Source organism: Phaethon lepturus, unplaced genomic scaffold, assembly GCF_000687285.1.
Source record: "Phaethon lepturus isolate BGI_N335 unplaced genomic scaffold, ASM68728v1 scaffold22713, whole genome shotgun sequence".
Classification (NCBI taxonomy): Eukaryota; Metazoa; Chordata; class Aves; order Phaethontiformes; family Phaethontidae; genus Phaethon; species Phaethon lepturus.
In genome coordinates this window covers 7,985-26,984 of record NW_010527356.1, presented here as the reverse complement: position 1 = coordinate 26,984, position 19,000 = coordinate 7,985, and the positions used below count along the sequence as shown (strand labels likewise).

The following is a 19,000-nucleotide window of genomic DNA, read 5'->3' as shown; positions in this document are numbered from 1 at the left end:
TTCCTGCTGCAGAGCAGCTTCTGATGAGCACAATTAATCCTTCTGTACTTTTTTTATGTGGTTTGTAGTAAACTCCATCTCTTAGCAACAGGTATCACAAAACATCAGCGGGTTTATGGTACAGAAAGACACGTTTTTCTTCACTGAAAAGGAAAACACGTTTCGCCACATGTATTTATAGCCTGTATTCTGGGTCTTCATGACTTCAAGGCTGTCTCTTTTTTTAGACCCAAAGATAACCACTGTCTTTGCTTAACGGTCTCATTATAAAAAGTTGGATTCTCTTCTGCTTTAAAAACGGTTGATTAGCTTAACATGCCAGCACGGTGAAACCTCATGGCATGTGGTGACATGGATGTGCTTTGTGTTGCTTTGTTTGATGTGAGACCCTTCAAGTTAACCTTGACAGATCTTTTGAGTCTGGGGAGCTGTGTTGTTAACCCCGGAGCCGCCACCACTGGGACATCCCTCCAGGGACGGGCTGCAGGACCATCCCAGGCAGGTGGACATGTGGGTATACCCAGTGCCATGTCCTATGGACAGCCCGAAGACCTGTGTCCACCATCTACTGCAGCAAAAAGATACCCTATTGTTGGGGTGTATGAGCCCCTGCTTGGCCATCAGACATAGCCATGGTCAGTAGCTAAAGTGAAGGCAATAAACACACTTTCATGCAAGAGAAAAATGTAACCAGTAGTTATTCATATTTAGGGGGAGGTAATCCATCCAGGACTGGCTCATTGTGTGTTGCCACACTGCCATGTCACTGAATAAAAACCCCGTGCGATGATATGTGAATTTTCTGGCTTGTGTTGTTCAAGAGAGTTTCTTATGCTCATATTTATAAAGAAGAGCTTGGAGAGCTGATTCTAATAGCATGATGAGTGATGAGTTTGAAGCCAATCTTGTTAATTTGGGGGTTTTCACTCAAGACTGTTGAACAGCGGGAGCTGGAGATACCAAAGCAAGAGAATGTGAGGAAATGTGTCCTAAAAGAAATGAACATCTGCTGCAGAAACCTTTGGAGAGCACAGAGACAGGCCCTCCATGTGGAGTGCCCTGCTCTGCTCACCCTCCTTTAAGCACCATCTCCAAAGAGCAGTACAGAAATGGGGCATCTCTGAGGGACGGGTGGCAGAGAAGAAGAAAGAGGAACTTCAGCAGCTTCCAATCACCGGCCCGTTTGTTGCAGCCTTGTCACAAACCATGATCCGCCTTGGCAAAAAGAGGCTTTCTAATACCTCTGTTCTCTACAGCTGTTTTTCCTGGCCCTGAAACAAAAACAAAACTCCCTTTTCACACACTGCTCTTCTGCCCCAGTGCTCCCTACCTCTCTGTATCTGTTTGTTTGGAGCCCCTGCTGCGTAGCCCCAGCACCTTCAAAGAGCCCCTATAATCTCCAATTAAATCTGGCTGTGTACTCGGAGGCGTCAGATGGGGAAATTACACAATTAGGGTTGATTCTGTCTGCCACAGAATTTTGTGGCAGCTCCTAATTGCTAAATGAGCGCTCGGCTTTATTAATTATTCCAAGTATCGCTCTCGGGTTTTTTTAATTGGTCATTCCAGTCGGATGGGTGGCCGATGTCTTTGATGAACAAAATGGACCGTCAGGCTTAGTGTTTGATGATGGAAAAGGGCTGGTGATAATGTTTGTGGGTCCCTTTTTTTTCACACCTGCACATACAGAATCGTTGCTCGTAATTAATTTGGAGAGAGCAGGTCTAGAAATTTTTCCTGTCTTTCATCCTTCCTCCTTCTTCACTCCTGAAACTCTCTGGAGCTTTGCAAGCTTTGCTTGAAAGGAAGAGTTAGCAACATTTTCACCCCCTTAAAAAGCGGTAATGAAAGGGCTCTAGGGGCACAGCAAACCGAAAGCAGGGATGTTTTGTTCGCTGCTCCTGCGAGTGAGAACAAAGGCACCATTTTCAATGTGTAGATGCTTTCTTCCAGTTCCAGTTTGACTTGAGAGTGATGCTCTGGTTGTTTGAATCTTGGCACGTTCATCCAGGGGCGCCCGGTCCTGGCGAGCCCCAAAGCGCACGGAAGAGCACTCAAATGGAGGGGAGGCTCGCAGAGAAGGAGCCATGTCTAATTGCAGGAGGGAGGAGCGGATTCTGCCTTAGCTCCATATGGAGAATATCCCTGGCTGGAAACTTTCCTGGGCCCCATCCTACTCCTCTCTGATGTCCGATGGCAGAATCCCCCATGGCTTCAGTGGCAAAATTTGCAGCCAGTGGGTTGATGGGTCTCCTGTGAGATTCAGACTCTTTTGAGTGAGAAAACGTGGTGACACGTCGCCCTGCAGCAGGCACAGCTGGTGTGGAAGGGGGAAAACACCCCAAAAGCACAGCAGAAGGAGGAGCCCAGTCCTGGTGGGGCTACCGTGTGATCTAGTTACACCCCAGTGCCCGGGTAAGTGTCACCCACCCATAAAATGGGATTTATTGTAGGCAGATATGTTAATCAAACAATAAACAGCAGGTTATTCGGCTGCCTATCTTAGCTGTGGCGACGGGGGACTTTTCTGTCCATGCCTGGCCTTTTCCTGAACTCTCCCCTGTAGACCTGTTACCCTCCTGTAAAGTCCCAGGAAATCAGGGTGTGTTGCCAAAAGGAAGCGTTCAGCCAGAAAACAGCCCATGCTTTGGAAACGAAGGCCCAGATGTTTCCCAACATGGTTTCTGCAGCTCCCTCCTCTTTATCCTTCTCAACACCGCCCCAACTGTCCTCCTCCAGACTCAGCCCCCTGCTGCTGCCTGGGCTTGTGCCCAGCCATTGCTTGGTCTCTGCCCTTCCCAGTGCATGCGATAGCAGCGTCTTCCTTTACCCATTCTTCTATGTTTTTTTAATATTTCCCCCCTTTTTGTGCAGTTCTTTCCCATTTTTCTAAGCTTAGATATTGGAAGGCAGATGGTTACGTGGTGTCCCGCTTTAGCCTGCATTATTGTGTAGCATTTGAGGCCTCTCCTTGATGTGCCGTGTGCTCCCAGCGAAGTTTGCTGTAGCCAGGGTTTTGCAGGAGCACAGGAATTGCAGGGATTCCTCCTTTTGCTTTTGTTTGTGCCAGCCATACTCCTGCTCCGGTGCCACCCCAGCACGAAAAGGGCCTTAAGCAGTTTCGTTGTTTAAAAAATGAGGTGTACGCAGCATGGGTGAGCACCAGATCCCTCTGATACGTTGGGCTGACTCCGACAGGCATCGCGGCGTGTTGTGCAAGGCAGTCTGAGAGTGCAAGCCCTCAGCACTGCATTTCCCTCCCTGGGACGGTGTTACTGAGGCTGCCCGGCTGCAGAGGTGTGAAAGAGATGAGACACGAGAGCGATGCGCCCAGTGGGGCCGTCTCCAGCAAACGGAGAGCTTCCTGCATGTAGCCCCTGCCATCCAGTTCCTCGTGGCCGGATGGGCTGCACAAGGAGCCACAGGGAGAGGGGACCATGTGGGGAGCGTTAGCAGGTGCTAAAAATCAGCGGGTGCATGGATTGCCTTGGTGGAGCTGTATGACCTGGCCTGCAAAATCCTTGGAGCTGAAATGCAGCAGGGAGGCTGCATGGGGGATGCTGGGGACTTAGACCGAGGCAGGGTCATCACTGACTTACCTGGAATTGCAATGGGATGGGTCTCGCGGACCCAAACACGTCGGGGCTACGTGCGTTGGGGAGTGCTGGAGAAAGGGAGCAGCTTGGGTGCATCTCGGAAGGGTGCAACAAGAGGGACAACTTCATACACCCTTGTCATTAAGGGGAAGGGAATTGCAGAGGCTTCCGAGTAGCACTGGGGTGGGGCTGTGATGCTGGGTGGTGTTTCTGAGCATCATCACCACTACGGGAGAGGCCAGCAGCGATGCTTTCCTGACAGCCTTGGCAGCCATCGTGTTCTCCAAGGCAGCTCTTGAAGGACCAGCACCTTCAGTTTGTCTTGGCCAGAAGTACACAGGTCTCTGCGACCAGTGGGTTTGGGTACTCTGCATCTGTGGGTGCTTCCTTCCCATCTGGAGGAGATGCCTGTTACAATTCTTGGCCTCTTCGCTATTTTGCAGCCCAGGCCCTGTCTGCCCCCATCTCCCTTTGGCCTTGGTGTGGAGCATGGATGCGGCCCCGGCATGGCAGGGGAGACACCCCGTGTGCATCTCTGCAGTGTTTCCTTAAGCAGAAATGAAAGCTTGGGAGGCTTTTAAAAAAAACTTTCTCTTTCTTTCTTCCCAGCATAATGAGTTTGCTGCTGCTGCCTTAATTTGGAGTTAATATGTAATGTTTGTAACACAGCCAAGAAACATCACTGTACTTGAGGCAGATTATAAAAAAGTATCTCATGCTAACGCTGGTGTTTTAAGACTTATCCCTGTTCAAAGGTAACATGAATCTTTAAAACTAAAATCACGTGTACTTAAAGAACATAAACATGATAAACCAGTTTGGCACTGGCTTTTTTTTTTTCTTTCCTCCCCTTAAGGAGGCTGCACTACATTTGTGCTCACTGAGAAGCAAAGTTTTCCAATGCACTCAGCTAACGCTTTTTTCTCTGCTCCCTTGCTGGCCCATCAACATTTTTTTACAGTTCCAACATCTTTTTGCTGTTCCTACTTCTTGGCTACTCTTGTCCCGAAGGTACATCTGTATCTTTTTACATGCTGAGGCCAGATTCTCATCCCGATCTGGGATAACTCTCCCTGTTGATTTAAAAGCAGCTACTTTAGATTTATACTGGCATTACTGAGACAAGAACCTGGTCGTGAACCTTTCATCACAAACCTAAAATGCAAACACCCTGTCTACATATATGAGAGTCATTTAGCTGGAAAGCATTTCTGTGTCATTTATCTTAACTGCAGCAGGTAGCAATTTAACTGTCACTCCACACATGCCAAAGCCTCCTCAAAGGCATCTGCTCACCAGCTGATATCCTCGGCGGCAGAAATGAGCCTGTTCAACTTGGTCTTTCCTTTCTCAGGTGTCCCCTTCTGGACTCGGCCAGATAAGATGGAGAAGAAGCTGCTGGCAGTTCCTGCCGCCAACACCGTTCGTTTCCGATGTCCGGCAGGTGGAAACCCAACTCCTTCCATCTACTGGCTGAAAAACGGCAAGGAGTTCAAGGGAGAGCATAGGATTGGGGGCATCAAGGTAAGGCCTAGGTTCTTGTCAGTTTTCTACTGTAGCAATGTATAAAATGGTATTTCACAGTGATAACATTGGTACGTGTAAGAGCGTGGTCCCGACTGTGTGGGAGTGGGGGTGTCTCTGCCCCAAAGTGTTAAAAAGGGCTGTTGTCCTTTGGGATTGAGGGGCTAATTCCCTCTGAGTTTGCCTATAGTGGTCATTCAGGGACTAGGTAAAAATGAGGCTGGATTTATGGTGGTGTTGTGGACAGCGATGAGAAAGCAGGAGCAAAAACTTCTGTCCTAGCTTCTGGAGATCAACCCAGTGCACTGAGACGTGTTAGACCAAGCTGTAGCTTCTCCCAGTTTTCCTTTGAAGGTATAGGAAGGACCTCAACAAAGAGCTGGACCAACGTGCTGGTGGTCATTAACATTCTTGTGGTATAAATCACTGACCCTTGGTCAGGTGTTGGATACCCTTGTAGCCAGAGTAATAGCATCTGCTTCTTGGCTGCTTTCTTCTCCCTCTTTCCTTTCTACCATAAGGTGTTCTGGAAAATGCTCTGGCTTGTGTTAATAGGTAGACACAGGGACACAAAACCCCACTGCACTCAAATTATTTAACTAGCCAGAAGTTTCTGTGCTACTTTATATGACAAATTATGGCAGGATTTTAACAGGAAAATCTGCTCTGCTCTGATTTTGTTGTTGTTGTTGTTACTACTTTGTCCTCTTGAGTCAGACTTCTTTCTGGTTTTATTTGGGGAGATAAAATTGGTGGCAGCTGATTATAACAAAGTCAGTGTAGCAGGAAGGACTCCTGAGCAGTGATTTTTGCCTGCACTCTGCCAGCCCTGGCATATCCCTGGGCTACTGCTATGGAGAGAAGGTGGTTTTTAGGAAGGCACCTTCATCAGTACGCTCAAGAGCTGTATGCTGATGCCTGCCACATCTGTAGCCTTTTGGAAAGGCATGCAAAGAGGGCCAGGCTTCAGAAACCAGAAAAGGATTCAAAAAAGTCTTCCCTCCCCACAGTTTTGGGCTGTTTCTTTCCTGTTAGCTCAGACCCGGTCCTGAAAGAGCCTTTTGTGATTGCTTCAGTGAAGCCTTTGAAGCTCAGCCTGCACCAGGCTGAGGACACGCTCAGGTTTAGATCTTCTGAAAAGTTAAGGAGGGAAAAGAAGTGGGGAAGCAACTCATGTGGGTAAACAGCCTTACGGCAGATAACATTCACAAAGCACAAGCGTCTTTTACTAATTGCAGGCTGTAAGGATCATCATTAAGTGTTTTCAGGCTTGCATGTGCCCTTCAAGCGGCTTTTTACAAAACTATGTGACATGAGTTGCACTAAATTATGCTTGCGGAATAAAATAAAGCTGAAAGCAATTCCCCTACCCACTTCCCTGTGGTTTTAATCTATCCTTGAGTTTAAATTGACACGTTTCATCCTCTGCAACATGGTAGTGAGTCTTGGCATCGCTGTGCTTTGTTTCTCTAGGGGCACCTTCCAGCAACAAGCTGATGCTTAAAGAGCTATTGAAGGCAATGTCAGGCCAATTACAGCAAGATTGGTTTAAGCTCTCTGTCTGTCTAGGTGTAGTTCTTTGTCCCTTTCTTGATATAAAGACATCTTTCTCTCTCTGTAATTTTTCTTCCCTTATTTGCTTGCTTTTGCTCTTGAGCTGCAGTTAGTTGTACGTAGTCTAATGTGCATCTCCTCCAGTACAAATATATCGGTAGATAGCAGCTGCAATTTGACAAGAAAAAAAGATTGAAAACCTGCCCAGTATCTCGTGTATTTATGATTTAAATTCCCTGTTACAACTTAGCTTCATAACAGGATTAGGCAGCTTGAAAAGAATGGGCAAGATCCAGATCTGGCGGAGTTTGGTTGGCTTACTTCATCTTGAGATCTGGTCTTAACCCAGAAATCCTTGAGCTGGGAATGTTCTCATTTGTGTTCAGGATGTGGAAGAGTTTAGACGTTGATTGTGAAAGGTCTATGGTCACCAGATGAAGGCTGACCACTCTTCCACTTCTGCCTTTTGCAAATGGCATTTAGATCCCGTGTGACTGCCCAGTGTAAAGTCTGCAAGAGAGAAGGGCGAGTGTTGAAAACATGAAGCCCAGGCTAACCTAGTTTTGTTACAGTTCATCCCTAACTGCTAGAGAAAAGAAATTCATATGACTTATCATATGAAATTTTCCAAAGAGCATTAATGGTTAAATCCTTGTTGGAATCTCTAATATCGTAAGCCTGTGTGTGTTAAATGACCCTAGAAGGGAAGATTGAGGGGGAGGGGAGATAGAGGATTATCCCTTCCCCAGACCATTGCACTGACTTGCATACCAGTCTGGCAAACACGGACTGAGATTCCAAGTGTGTCTGCAAATGTTTGTTTCACAAGGAGCCAAAAATGACAACACCAAATAAACCAGAAGGATTTCCAGTATCTCACCGACTTGATTAATGCCTGCACTAAGTCACTTCACGTTTCTGGTGTTTTATCGAGTACGGCAACTATCCTAACTTGGGAACGCCCCTTTTTATTATCCTTTAAATCTAGACACCAGTCTCAACCTAGAAAAAAAGTATCTTGTTGCTTCTAGAAGAGTTTCCAAACAAGTTCTGCCCCATGAGTCTGTGCCCTCCAGGTTCTTCTCTCTGTTCAGAGTCCAAAGTCCCCATCACAAACCTGACAAAGCGAAGTTACTTGGAAGTGTCATCAAAGTGTCTTTGAAACTACATCCTAAGTAAAACACCTAACTTAGACTTGATTTTATAGTATGGGTCAGACTAGGAAGTCATCTGTGTATCTGGAGCCCCATTTCCTTGGAGTAAGTCCTGGGGGTTCCAGAGGCCAATGCTTTGCAATGCTGGAAAGTGGATTAGATGAAATCTTTATACACAACTGTGAGACAAGCCAGTATGGAAATGAGCCACCGAACAGCCACAAATTTGCATTGAAACTTCCTCGGCAGTCTGGTATGTTCAGCTGTGAACTCAGGGTCCGGGCTCTGTGTTCTCAAGAGCTCCTGTTACCCTGTAATTGCCGCGCTGTTACAGAGATGCGCCAAGTGGGATGTTGGTTCTGCATTGAGCTCCTCCATCTGTGCTGTCCTGGGTGGGCAGAGGGTGCACTCAGACCTGACCAGACGTCTGCAACAACTGAGATTTCTGTGCAGACTGTTTAGCCACAGCCTCCTATTACCTATAACCTGAAATGAAAGGAAATGCTATATTCAGCGGTCTCTGAAAAGTGGGGTGCTCAGCAGTGCTGGTCCCAGGGATGCAGAGAGCCTTTGTTCAAATGGCTTTTGCTTGCTTATCTTGCAACTTAGCTGTCTAGTTCTATGACTTTAAACCTTCTCTTTGCAAAATGCTGGCTTTAATTGCAGCTTGGCCCTTTAAAGGAAAGCATGTGGATGCAATTTATGTGTAGCAGAAGAGGTTAAATGACTTCATCTTTGAGTTCACCTGCTGCAGTAAGAAACCTCCAGGAGCAATTACACCCTTGTTTTTCCCATCAGTTCTTGACATTCTGTAGCACAGCATTTTTGTAATCTCCTGCTTCTGTGTCCTTGGAGTCACCTTCAAAATATTTAATAAAGTTAAATGTTCTGCTCTGGGCAGCAGAAGGCATCAAATTAATATCCAGAGATTTGGAGACCTTTCACACGCTATGCATCCTGAAGTCATCTGTGTTAGTGTTGGTTGCTTTCTGTATTAATTCAAGATTTGCTTTCCATGTCCATTATTTCCCTTATACTCATTATAAACAAACGTTCTAGCTGGGAGCACAGGGCAGCAGGTCAGGGTGGAGACATGGGTTGTGCTTTTCTTTCTGCTACTGAACAACCAAGAACTCTGGACATGAGCCATATCCAGAAAACCAACTAGTATAAAACTTGGTGCCAAAAGAGAAGGGCTGACCAGGCATCCCAGGGACCACAGTTGAGGCTGGGCATGTTTTCTCCTGTTTTTTACAGGGTATTTAGAGGACTAACTCAGTTGTAGACGCCCATTTCTGTTCAGACAGATGCCATGCACTGTTGCCTCCGTAGCACACATCTTTCCAATATGTTATAGATGGGGGAAGAAGTATGATCTTCATTGTTTCTAGTCATCTTTTGGGTTATATGTAGCAGTTGGTAAAGTCTGCAGACAGGAGTACGATATTTTGAGCTGACAGAGTCTCTGAACCAGAGTGGTCTGTCAGAGGGGACCAGTGGATCAGAGTTATCTTAGCTGATGCCTTCTGAAGTTGTTATTCTAATGAGTGTTGTAACCTCAGCATGTTACACTGTGTTGCACTGTTCTTGCATTGGTCTTAATTCCCTTTCACATTAAGCCTTTAATGACCCTTGAAATGGGTCCCTGTGATGTTCAGGCCTACTCTGGGGTCTGTTCATGCTGGCCAAGTATGTGGAAGTTCACTGATTGTTCACTGGTTTGAATGGTCTGGTGATGATGGCACTTGACCACAGGCTTGCTGGTTTCTTTTCTTCTTCTAGTTGCGACACCAGCAGTGGAGCTTGGTGATGGAGAGTGTTGTGCCATCAGACCGAGGAAATTACACCTGTGTTGTGGAGAACAAATACGGCAATATTAGGCACACATACCAGCTTGATGTATTAGGTGAGATTTCACTGTTCTCCCTCAACAGCTGATCTGTAGTGATGTTGAACAAGCACATGGTGGGATATGGGAAGCAGGAGCTTGGTTTCTTTCCCAAAGGGCTGGATCATGCACCTTCTGAAACCAACAAGCTTCCTTGGGCCAACAATTCAGCCTCAGATCTGTGATCAATATATTACTTAGCTGGTCTACAGAAGGACCAGAAGGAATGGCAGGGCTGAGATGCCTCCTTCATTCCCAGGTGGTTCTTCCCTGATTGGCTTGAGAAGCACTGGGTAGAGTGGTGGCCAGGACACCTAGGTGGGACAACCCCAGTCTGCACCCTTTCTGCTGAAAAGCCAGGAGATGAAGGGTTCAGAGAAGAATCCTTGCTGGAGGAAGGTTGGGTAAATTAGGATTTCCTTCTCTTTTCTTTCTTCAGAAAGGTCACCCCACCGACCAATTCTCCAAGCAGGGCTCCCTGCCAACCAGACTGTGGTGGTAGGGAGCAATGTGGAGTTTCTCTGCAAGGTCTACAGCGATGCCCAGCCTCACATTCAGTGGCTGAAACATGTGGAAGTCAACGGCAGCAAATACGGACCCGATGGGACACCCTATGTCACAGTGCTGAAGGTGGGTACACTCACTTTCTTCTCATCCTCAAGACAGTCCTTTCTCTGCCTTGGTCTCGGTGTTACAGAGGCGGCAGCTATGTTGTGAGGATGCTCCTCAAATAAACCCACTGCCATACTCATGGCAAGAGAGATCAGCACTGAGTAAAGGTGCTTACCATCAATGGAAGCCATAAACTTTGTTTACATGTTTATAAATAAGCACTGTAACTAGCAGTGCAATGCGAACCAGAAACTCCCAACAAAACATGTTCAATGCTACAGTTCCTGGAAGGGTATTCATTACTTAAATCAGATTTTGGGGAGCTTGAGATCTCATTTTCTGTAATTGTTTTGTGTCTATAAGAAAAAAGTCATGAGAATAAGCCAAGGACAGCTGTTGGGATTGTTCTTTCCTTTAAGCCCGTGCAGTGGAATACTCTGCTTTTTGGAGGGGGTACAGCAAAAGTGTCCTAAAGTTGATGTTCCAGACTCTTCTGTTTGCCAGAGATAACACAACTACTGTAGTGGCACAGATAAGCTAAGTAGTTGTAAGAGCTGAGGCAACTCTGAGAAATACAGCATAATAAAAGAGAAGCTGTCAGATTGCATTTGACCTACAATTGTAAAAATAACCTTTTTTTTGCAGCTTCAATAGAGGTATTTTCGGGGCTTAATAATATAAAAGGCTCACAACTAAAACACATTCTTCCCTTTTCCAAGTAAACACACTGCAGTGTGCACATAGTAAGTAGTGCTGAACTACCAACACCTGAGAGCCAAGATAGTCTTGTTCCAGCCATGAACATTTGTGAGCATTGCTGTTATCTGTGCTCAGGAAAACCTTTTTTTTTAGTGAGCAAAAAGTCACTTAATAAGACTCTACTTGGTAAAACGCTTTCTTGAAAGGGAACTTCACATTACAGCCAGAACAAAGCCAGTGGGTCTGGTTTCCCTTCAACCTATGCAAATATAAGAAGTAGAGAATAGAGAGTGAAAAGCACATTGGACTTCTAAAATCCTTTTTCTTTTCTTTTCATAATTAAAGGCATCCTGTGTTGATATTTATTAAAATATATAGGGACAAATGCAGTTTTCCTGGCTCTGCAGTTATAGCTGAAAGCAGATTTTGGCCCTGCAGTTCCAAGCTGAGGTTGTCCTGTGCGTGGACATTCCCCGTGCACATCCTGCTGCACACACCCTTCTCTTTGTATGAAGTTAAAAAAAAAAACACTTATCAGACAGCATCTACAAAACTGTAACTCTGCCAGATATATGATAATAAAAGCCAGAGACCCTGGAAATAATTACACAGATTGAAATAACAGATTGGTTGGAAGAAATGGCTGGAGACAGTTCTTCAGGATTGGCAACAAACGCTTCTCGCGAGTTGATAAAACTTTTTCTCGCTGTCGCTCCAAATGTGTTTGAATTTATGCATATTTGAATTTCCCCCTGGTTTCACAGCCCAGTACCAAGCTCTGAATAGCTGGCTGTGTCACATGCCATCTAGTATAGTCTCCGAGCTCCGTGTGTGGTCCCTGTGGGATAAAGTGCTACCTTTTGGGAGTTCGCAGAGCTGCTGCGAACAGTGCCTTGTGTCACAAGCACAAGCTCCCATTTTGCTGTGGCAAAGAACATATAAATAGTTCGTATAAATAGTGTTTTAAAATTAAGTTGGAGCGGCACTGGGGTGGCTAGGTAATTAGAATTGCCAAATACCTTCTCTTCTGTGGACGGCAAAGGCTCCACATTCCTCGAAGGGGAGCACAGGCAGGCGTTTGAAAGCACAAGTTTTGTTTGGTTTTATTTTTTTGCTGAATAGGACCAGCACACGTCTATTTACTACTTCTGGTTAATCAGGAATGCTTTGAATTGTATTAATGCCGGCATCAGTCAGCACTGGGGCACGGAGCATTTCCATTTTGGGATGCATCTTTTGTGTGCCAGTACTCTGGGCCTCCATGGAGCTGTATCAGGCCCAGCTTTGCAGGGAATTTTTTTTTTTTTTTTTTTTTTTTTAGTTTTAATGTGTGTGTGCTTGTTTTTTAAAAATAAAGTTCTGATAAAATGATCTCATTGCTATCTTGGGGCCGGTCCGTTGGCTTTATGGACTCGTTCCCGTCCTGCCACGCGGTGCTGTTGCTTTGCCCCGGCATCCTGGCCGTGCTGCTGGAGCAGGGCGCTGGTAACAGCCCTTCCCTGCCTGCAGCTGCTTTAGAAAAGGCGCTCTCCTGCCCAGCGCTATGGTGCTGTGGGGAGATAAGGCTTTTTTTATCAAAAATGCCCTTCCCTCCTGGTTTCAGGAGATTTTGGGGAGTGTAGGAGCTGCTGTGGGGCAGTTTGTGCATGGGGAGTATCCCGGTCTCCGTCAGACAGAGGGGGACAGGGATGTGCCCAGCACATGAAATTCTCCCCTCACATCTAAATGGGAGGGGGGAGCAAAACCCACCCGGTCCAGATGGATAAAGTGAATGCTGTACTTCCAACACGTTTTTTTTTAAACAGCCTGACAAAACCAAGCCATCACCTGCATCAGTTCCTGAAAGCCTGGGCTAATTTGTGATCAAAGGAAACCCCTTTTTCTTCGCAGAAGAGCACTAAATGCATTCCAGTTACGGGCGGGGGGGCTGGCAACACTGTGCCCAAGCTTTGTCAAAGGCTAAATTGTGTGTTCTGCATTGAAACATGCCCGGTTTAATTATACACAAGGCAGCAACAGCAGGCAGGCACGTTTCCCCACTAGCCAGGAGAGGCAAACTTGCCAGCACATAAGCCCTTGAGATGAGGTCAGGTCAAAACCGGTGGTGGTTGTCATCGGACATGGACACTGGGGCTCCTTTCTGATGCCACCTCTGGGTTCGGTTCCTAATAACCTGTCAGGTCTGGCAGCCCCATTGATTTTAATGGGCTGCGAGTCGTACTGGCAGGATCAGGCCCTGAAATCGAAGGCACTGAGGCTGGACTGGAGAGCGTAAGACCAAAAAATGAGAAAACCAATTGTTTTATTTTCATTTCCAGAATTGAAGCTGCTGTTTTTTCCTAGACTTTCCCTAGGCTACTTCTAGGACCGCCCAAAACAGTTGTGCATTTTCAACCAAAATAAAAACAACTGTTTAGGGAACAAACTGATGTGCTCTTGTGACAGCGTGGAAGAAGAAAAATAAAACCCTTGCTTAACAGTCTGAAGTTTGTTTGATTTATATGCACCACTTTATTTAGTAAAGAAGAGGCTCCTATAAGCAGTGGAAAAAATTACAGCTAATTTCTGAAAGGCAAAGTCAGCAGCGAGTTTCAGACCGCCACTGCTTATATTTTGTTTCCAAATTCTATTTTGGAATCTGATAATTGAAACAGTATTTGCCGAGCCGGGTTGCAAACACAAATCTCTGCTTAAGCCCTTCTCTGGTGCTCCTGTCTGCAGGGTTATTAAGAAACTGTAGGGCCTTTGACTGCTGTCAGATGGAGAAGTGGGAAATTGGTCTGTTTAAAAAAAAAAAATGGTATGTGTGCCGCTAGTGAAGGGAAGGGAGTTCACTTGCACGTGGTTTGGGGGCCAAATGCAACTTCTCTTCTTCGCCCATGTCCTGGGTTAGGTCTCTCACCACAGGGTGAGCCGGGGATGTTGCCACAGCTGAAAAGAAAATAGCCATGAACGGTCAATCCTAGCTGATGTAGGTGCGACGGAGGTATTGTTTGGTTTACTGAAGTTCAGGTTTCTGTCTATTCCTGCAGTCTTGGATCAGTAAAAACGCTGAAGCCGATGCTAACCTAAATCTGTTCAATGTGACAGAACAAGATGAAGGAGAATATCTGTGTAGAGCCAACAATTTCGTAGGCATAGCCGAAAAACCATTTTGGCTCCACATTCGCAAACCAAAACCAGGTAAACCACAGACTCTGTCCCAAGGCCCTGGCAACTGCAAGAATGAGCTATAACATTTTTAAGAAGCTAGTGATTAAAATTACTATTCATTTTGTATTATACCTTGTCAACTGACGCTGAATGGCTTTATCTTATTTTCTTGCTAATTTTTTTTTTTTTACAAGAATGTAACGCCTATATAGCAATTGCCATGGAAAAATTCCCACAATAAAATGACTGTCAAATTTTGCTATCAACTCTTCACCCTTTATTCCTTTCCCTTCCTTACAATTGAGTGCTGATAACAGAATTGCATGTTAATGACCTGTGACGTTCAAAGCTTTGGAAAGCCAAGCTGTTTCAAGATTTTCATGTGTAAAACTGATAGAATCAGTACACAGATTTTTGTCCCATGGAGAAGTAATGGAGAAACAAATATCAACATTGGCTCATGAAAACAAGTGTGTTACATCGAGAGCAGCAGCAATCTCGTGGGCTCTGGGGTTTGACTCCAGCCTGGAGAGTTTGGCTGCTGTGTTGCTTGCTGTCACTGCAGGAAAGTTCTTTTACAGCATGTTCAAGTAATCGGCCAGCGTCCAGGGCTGTGTAATGAATATATGGCTTTGAGATGCCCACCCTAAAAAAATTGTAAAAAATTCTAAAATTCTGTATTTTTGATGAATTAACAAACCAAAACGTTTGTATGTTCCTCTGATCAGCACTTGAGTCTTTCCCCACTACATCTCCCCTCCTTTCTCCTTTCCTTCTGACTTTCCTCTCCTCTTTTGTCATCTTTCTTTCCTCCCCCCTGTACTCACCCTACTAACCCAAAGTCAGTCATATTGTGGGGGCAATTTTTCATTTGGATGCTTTTGCTTGCATGCTTCTTTAGTGGGACAGAGTAAGAACCTGGTGAAGGGAACTTTTTTTTTTGCTTTTGACTACAGGTTGCAGAGGGGAATGAATAAATAAATGTGGAAGATGGGCCACTGGAAAAAAAAAAACAACCTACCTTAATCTGCTTTTGAAATTTGCCTGTGGTGTCCTCACACTTGCTGGGAATGTGGCTTATTCTCTGTTTTCCCTCTTTCTATATGTGTGTGTTTTTTTTCCCCGTAGACGGCAGGTGTTAACACAACGGATAAGGAGCTAGAGATTCTGTACTTGCGAAATGTTACTTTTGAGGATGCTGGGGAATATACTTGTCTCGCAGGGAATTCTATTGGGTTCTCACATCACTCTGCTTGGCTGACGGTGCTACCAGGTATTTCCTTCTGTGCTGGCCTCTGTTTCCCTCTCCAGGGTGCCTTGATGTTTTGCTTTAGAAATGCCAAGTTCCTGCAGACCACCCCTTGCTTTGAAGAGGGGGTGTTATCCAGGGAGGGCTCTCCTCTGGGATTTCCTGCAGACCCCTGTTGCACACTCACAGCTGACACATTTTGCGTTGCATCTTAAGATTTAAGTTATTATTGCAGTAATGATAGAAAGTGCCCCGTATCTTTTTTGATCTAGGTAGGAGGGGGAGGTATTCACAGCCTCTGTGTCAAGTGCCAAAATTAGGAGCTTTGTCTTTGCACATTGCCACTGGGAGAAGAAAACGTCCCCATCAGATGATCCGGGGCACCTAAATTGGACATGGACTGTGGATTGTCTTACGAAGGAACCTTTCTGTCTAACCTCATATCTTAACCTAAAATGAGATGCAGAAGTGGATGGTGTGAGTACACCCTTCCCTGCCTGTAGCATTATTTCCGCTTCATGGCTGAACAGGCCAAGATAGTGATCTCAAAGAGAAGGTCGAGGAGAGTCATCTGTAGAGAGAGCCCAGGACTCCTGGCTCCCAGGGGCATCAGGCTGCCTGCTCCAGCTGGGATCGATGAAAGCTGCAGTGGGCTTGAAACCTGAGGCCAGAGTGACCTCAATTTTGTGGTCCTTTCATGTGCAAAGCTCTCATGACAATGAAGCCAGTGCAGAATATGCAACAGGGGAGTCTGCTCTCCCAAGGAGGCTGTGCTGTCCCTTCACCTGCCAAATCTGCCTCCAGCTCTGGGACAGGCTTGAGCATGGTCCAGGAAAGCACCGGCAATATTCATATTGAATTTCATGGGTGCTGTGCCTTGCAGACAGTGCAGAAACAGACCTGGAGTGTGTTCAATAGACCCTTACTGAAAGGGCACCCAAAATCCTGTACACCCCACTTTGGGTCACCCAGCCATAGACCACATTTGGGTTCATCTTGAAATACATCCATCTCGGGATGTGTTTAGGAACTGAAAACTTTGGCATTTCTAATCCTGACTTTATCTGTGCGGGTGATTTGGATGTAATCGCTTTTACTGGGGCTCAAGAGGGTTTCCTCCACGCCCGACCCTGCTGCCGGTAGGATCTGCTGGTCTTTCCTCTGTTTATTTGCCAGCTCTGAAACAGCTGATCTGATTCTGTTTCTGCTTCTGCCATCCACTGGATGAGAAATCATTTCCTTGGGTTAGAAGACTAATGTCTCTGTTATTTTGAGAATCTCCCGATACCGTCTCATCCGACTGTTAACGCTTTTTTTTACGATGTACGAACTCACACCTCGTATTCAAGCAAAGAACAGGCAGGGAGAAAACACCCGAAAACTTGAAGTGGAACTTTATACTGAAGTCAGACGCCGCGAAGGCCGGCCGCCTGTGCAGCAGCAGGCCTCAGAGCGCTGCCCACAGAGGGGGTGCAGGATACAGCCCGTCTGGGCACCTCTGCTTGAAAACCGCTGCCCGTGCTGCGGAGGGGCCGTCGTGGAGCAGAGGGCGAGACGGTGTGAGCCGGGGCGGCAGAACCGTGCCACCGACCGTAGCGCCTGATCCCGGGAGGCCTGGTAACCCTTCCCCGCAGGACGATACGGCCGCTTGGCAGGACCAGGCCCGGCACAGCTGGCACACAGGCTGGAGCAGCCTCCGGTGTCACCGACGGCCCTTTCTCCATGTGCCCCTGCCCACAGCCACCAAAGACCCGACTCGGAGCCCTGCTGCTGCCAGGGGCAAAGCTCCCGCTGCTTGTCGGAGACGCTGCTGTGGGGCAGCAGTGGTGTCCACAAGCCGTTAGCGAGCTAACCCCACCGGCGTGACTTCATCATAAAGTTTCCCACTGCTGACTGTTCCTCTGATGGCAGCACGCCTTTGGGGGACAGAAAGCCAGTCCCACCGTGGCCCCTTCCTCTGGTCTACGTGCCTGTCCTGAAAGGAACAAGGGGAGAGCCACAGATGAGCTTTGCTGGTCCCCAAAAGGTCTTGCTAGCAAGTAGCCACTGCTGATGGGCTCATGCCATCATGTGCCCAGCTCAGCCACCTCTCTGGGCCAGACCTTCCAGCCTCTTCCCAACAGAACTAAGTTTTCATGAAATAATTATGCAGGTTTCTCTTGTGAGGCGTTTTCCCTGTGTGATGCCTTACCCCTGGGTGCCCTTCGAGTCCCTTGGTCCCTCAGGACAGGCACTGGTCCGGTGGAAGCCTTTGCTGGAGAAGCTGAATCAGCAAAGTGCAGCAAACCCCAGTCCTGCAGCCTTTGCACATCCGAGGCATCCAGCTACGTGGCATGGATGTGCAGGGAAAGCAAGATCTGGGTCAGAGGGACAGTGCAGACACATGAAGATGCCTTCGGCCTAGAGCAGTGGTTTTCAGCCTGTGGGCTGGAAGCGCTTAGAAACCCCAGGGTTGCATCAAAAGGTAGTAAAATTACCCCAAAAAAGGCAAACTGAACTAATGTTTTAGCTACAGCCACAGGTGGAAAACCACTGGCCTAGGAGAGTCCCCTCACTGAAGTCATTCAGAAAATTGGTGTAGATGAGCAAGTCCTCCCCAAATTCCTTGTTTTGCATGTGTGTAGTTGTGTGGGGGCAGCTGCCCACCCCGTCCTGACTACTGTCTCTTGTCACCCCGCAGCCGAGGAGCTCATGGAAATGGATGACTCGGGCTCAGTGTACGCTGGCCTTCTCAGTTATGGCACTGGCTTTGTTCTCTTCGTCCTTGTGCTGGTCATTGTGATTATCTGCAGGATGAAAATGCCAAACAAAAAAGCCATGAACACCCCCACTGTACAGAAAGTCTCCAAATTTCCACTCAAGAGACAGGTAACAGAAAGTAGATACAAGATTCCTATTCCCCGCTATGGTCGCCCCCCACACCCCTTGAAATTTTCTCTAGATGAGAAGCTCTACCAGAAAAACATTGACCAAGAGAGGCATAAGTTGGTTGCAGTCTAGGAGTCTAACCCCCTTTTATTCATCTGTTCCTGTTCCAGTGGAGCAGTAGCTGGTGGCAGCTGACTCTGGTTCACGAGCAGCTCCCAAGCAGCCACGTTTCTGTCGCTCTTGTCCAGGAGGAGCTGGCAGTGCAGCCAGGGATGCCACAGAAAGCACATCTTGCAGGGGAACAGTTTAGTCCAGGCTCCCTGGTGGAGCAGGGTTTTGGGGAGCAACGACAACGTTTAATTGTCCTTGGTCCTGCTTTCACGGAGGTCACTGATGACTTGAACCAATCTCTTGGAGGCGGGAGAGGGTCCTTTCTCCATGCAGTTAGAAGTGCGCTGCCGCGTGTAATTGCAGAGAGGCAGGAGCACAAGGCACAGTGTAAAACCACATAGTGAAGGATAACGGATTTCAGGGCTTTAGCTGCAAGCTTGTGGTGGGCATTTTCAGGGCCAGAAATCACTCCATAGCCTGTACGTGCTATGGAGATGGAGACAGAACAACTGAATGTATTGTACCTCCTGCCTGCTTGAGGACACTGGCTGACCTGTCCTGCCTTTCCACCACCTAAAAACCTGACCACAGG

General features: G+C 46.9%; 1 protein-coding gene across 1 annotated transcript in view; it reads left to right on the top strand.

Moving 5' to 3' along the window:
• The window catches only part of FGFR3 (fibroblast growth factor receptor 3), a gene marked incomplete at its 5' end in the record, with an annotated part of 32,389 nt that overhangs the window by 5,774 nt on the left and 7,615 nt on the right, over positions 1–19,000 (top strand). Inside the window, 5 exons of the mRNA XM_010283365.1 lie at positions 4,951–5,120; positions 9,611–9,734; positions 10,156–10,346; positions 15,309–15,453; positions 18,110–18,297. Coding sequence (XP_010281667.1) covers positions 4,951–5,120; positions 9,611–9,734; positions 10,156–10,346; positions 15,309–15,453; positions 18,110–18,297 — 818 coding nt within the window. The remainder of the gene's footprint in view (positions 1–4,950; positions 5,121–9,610; positions 9,735–10,155; positions 10,347–15,308; positions 15,454–18,109; positions 18,298–19,000) is intronic.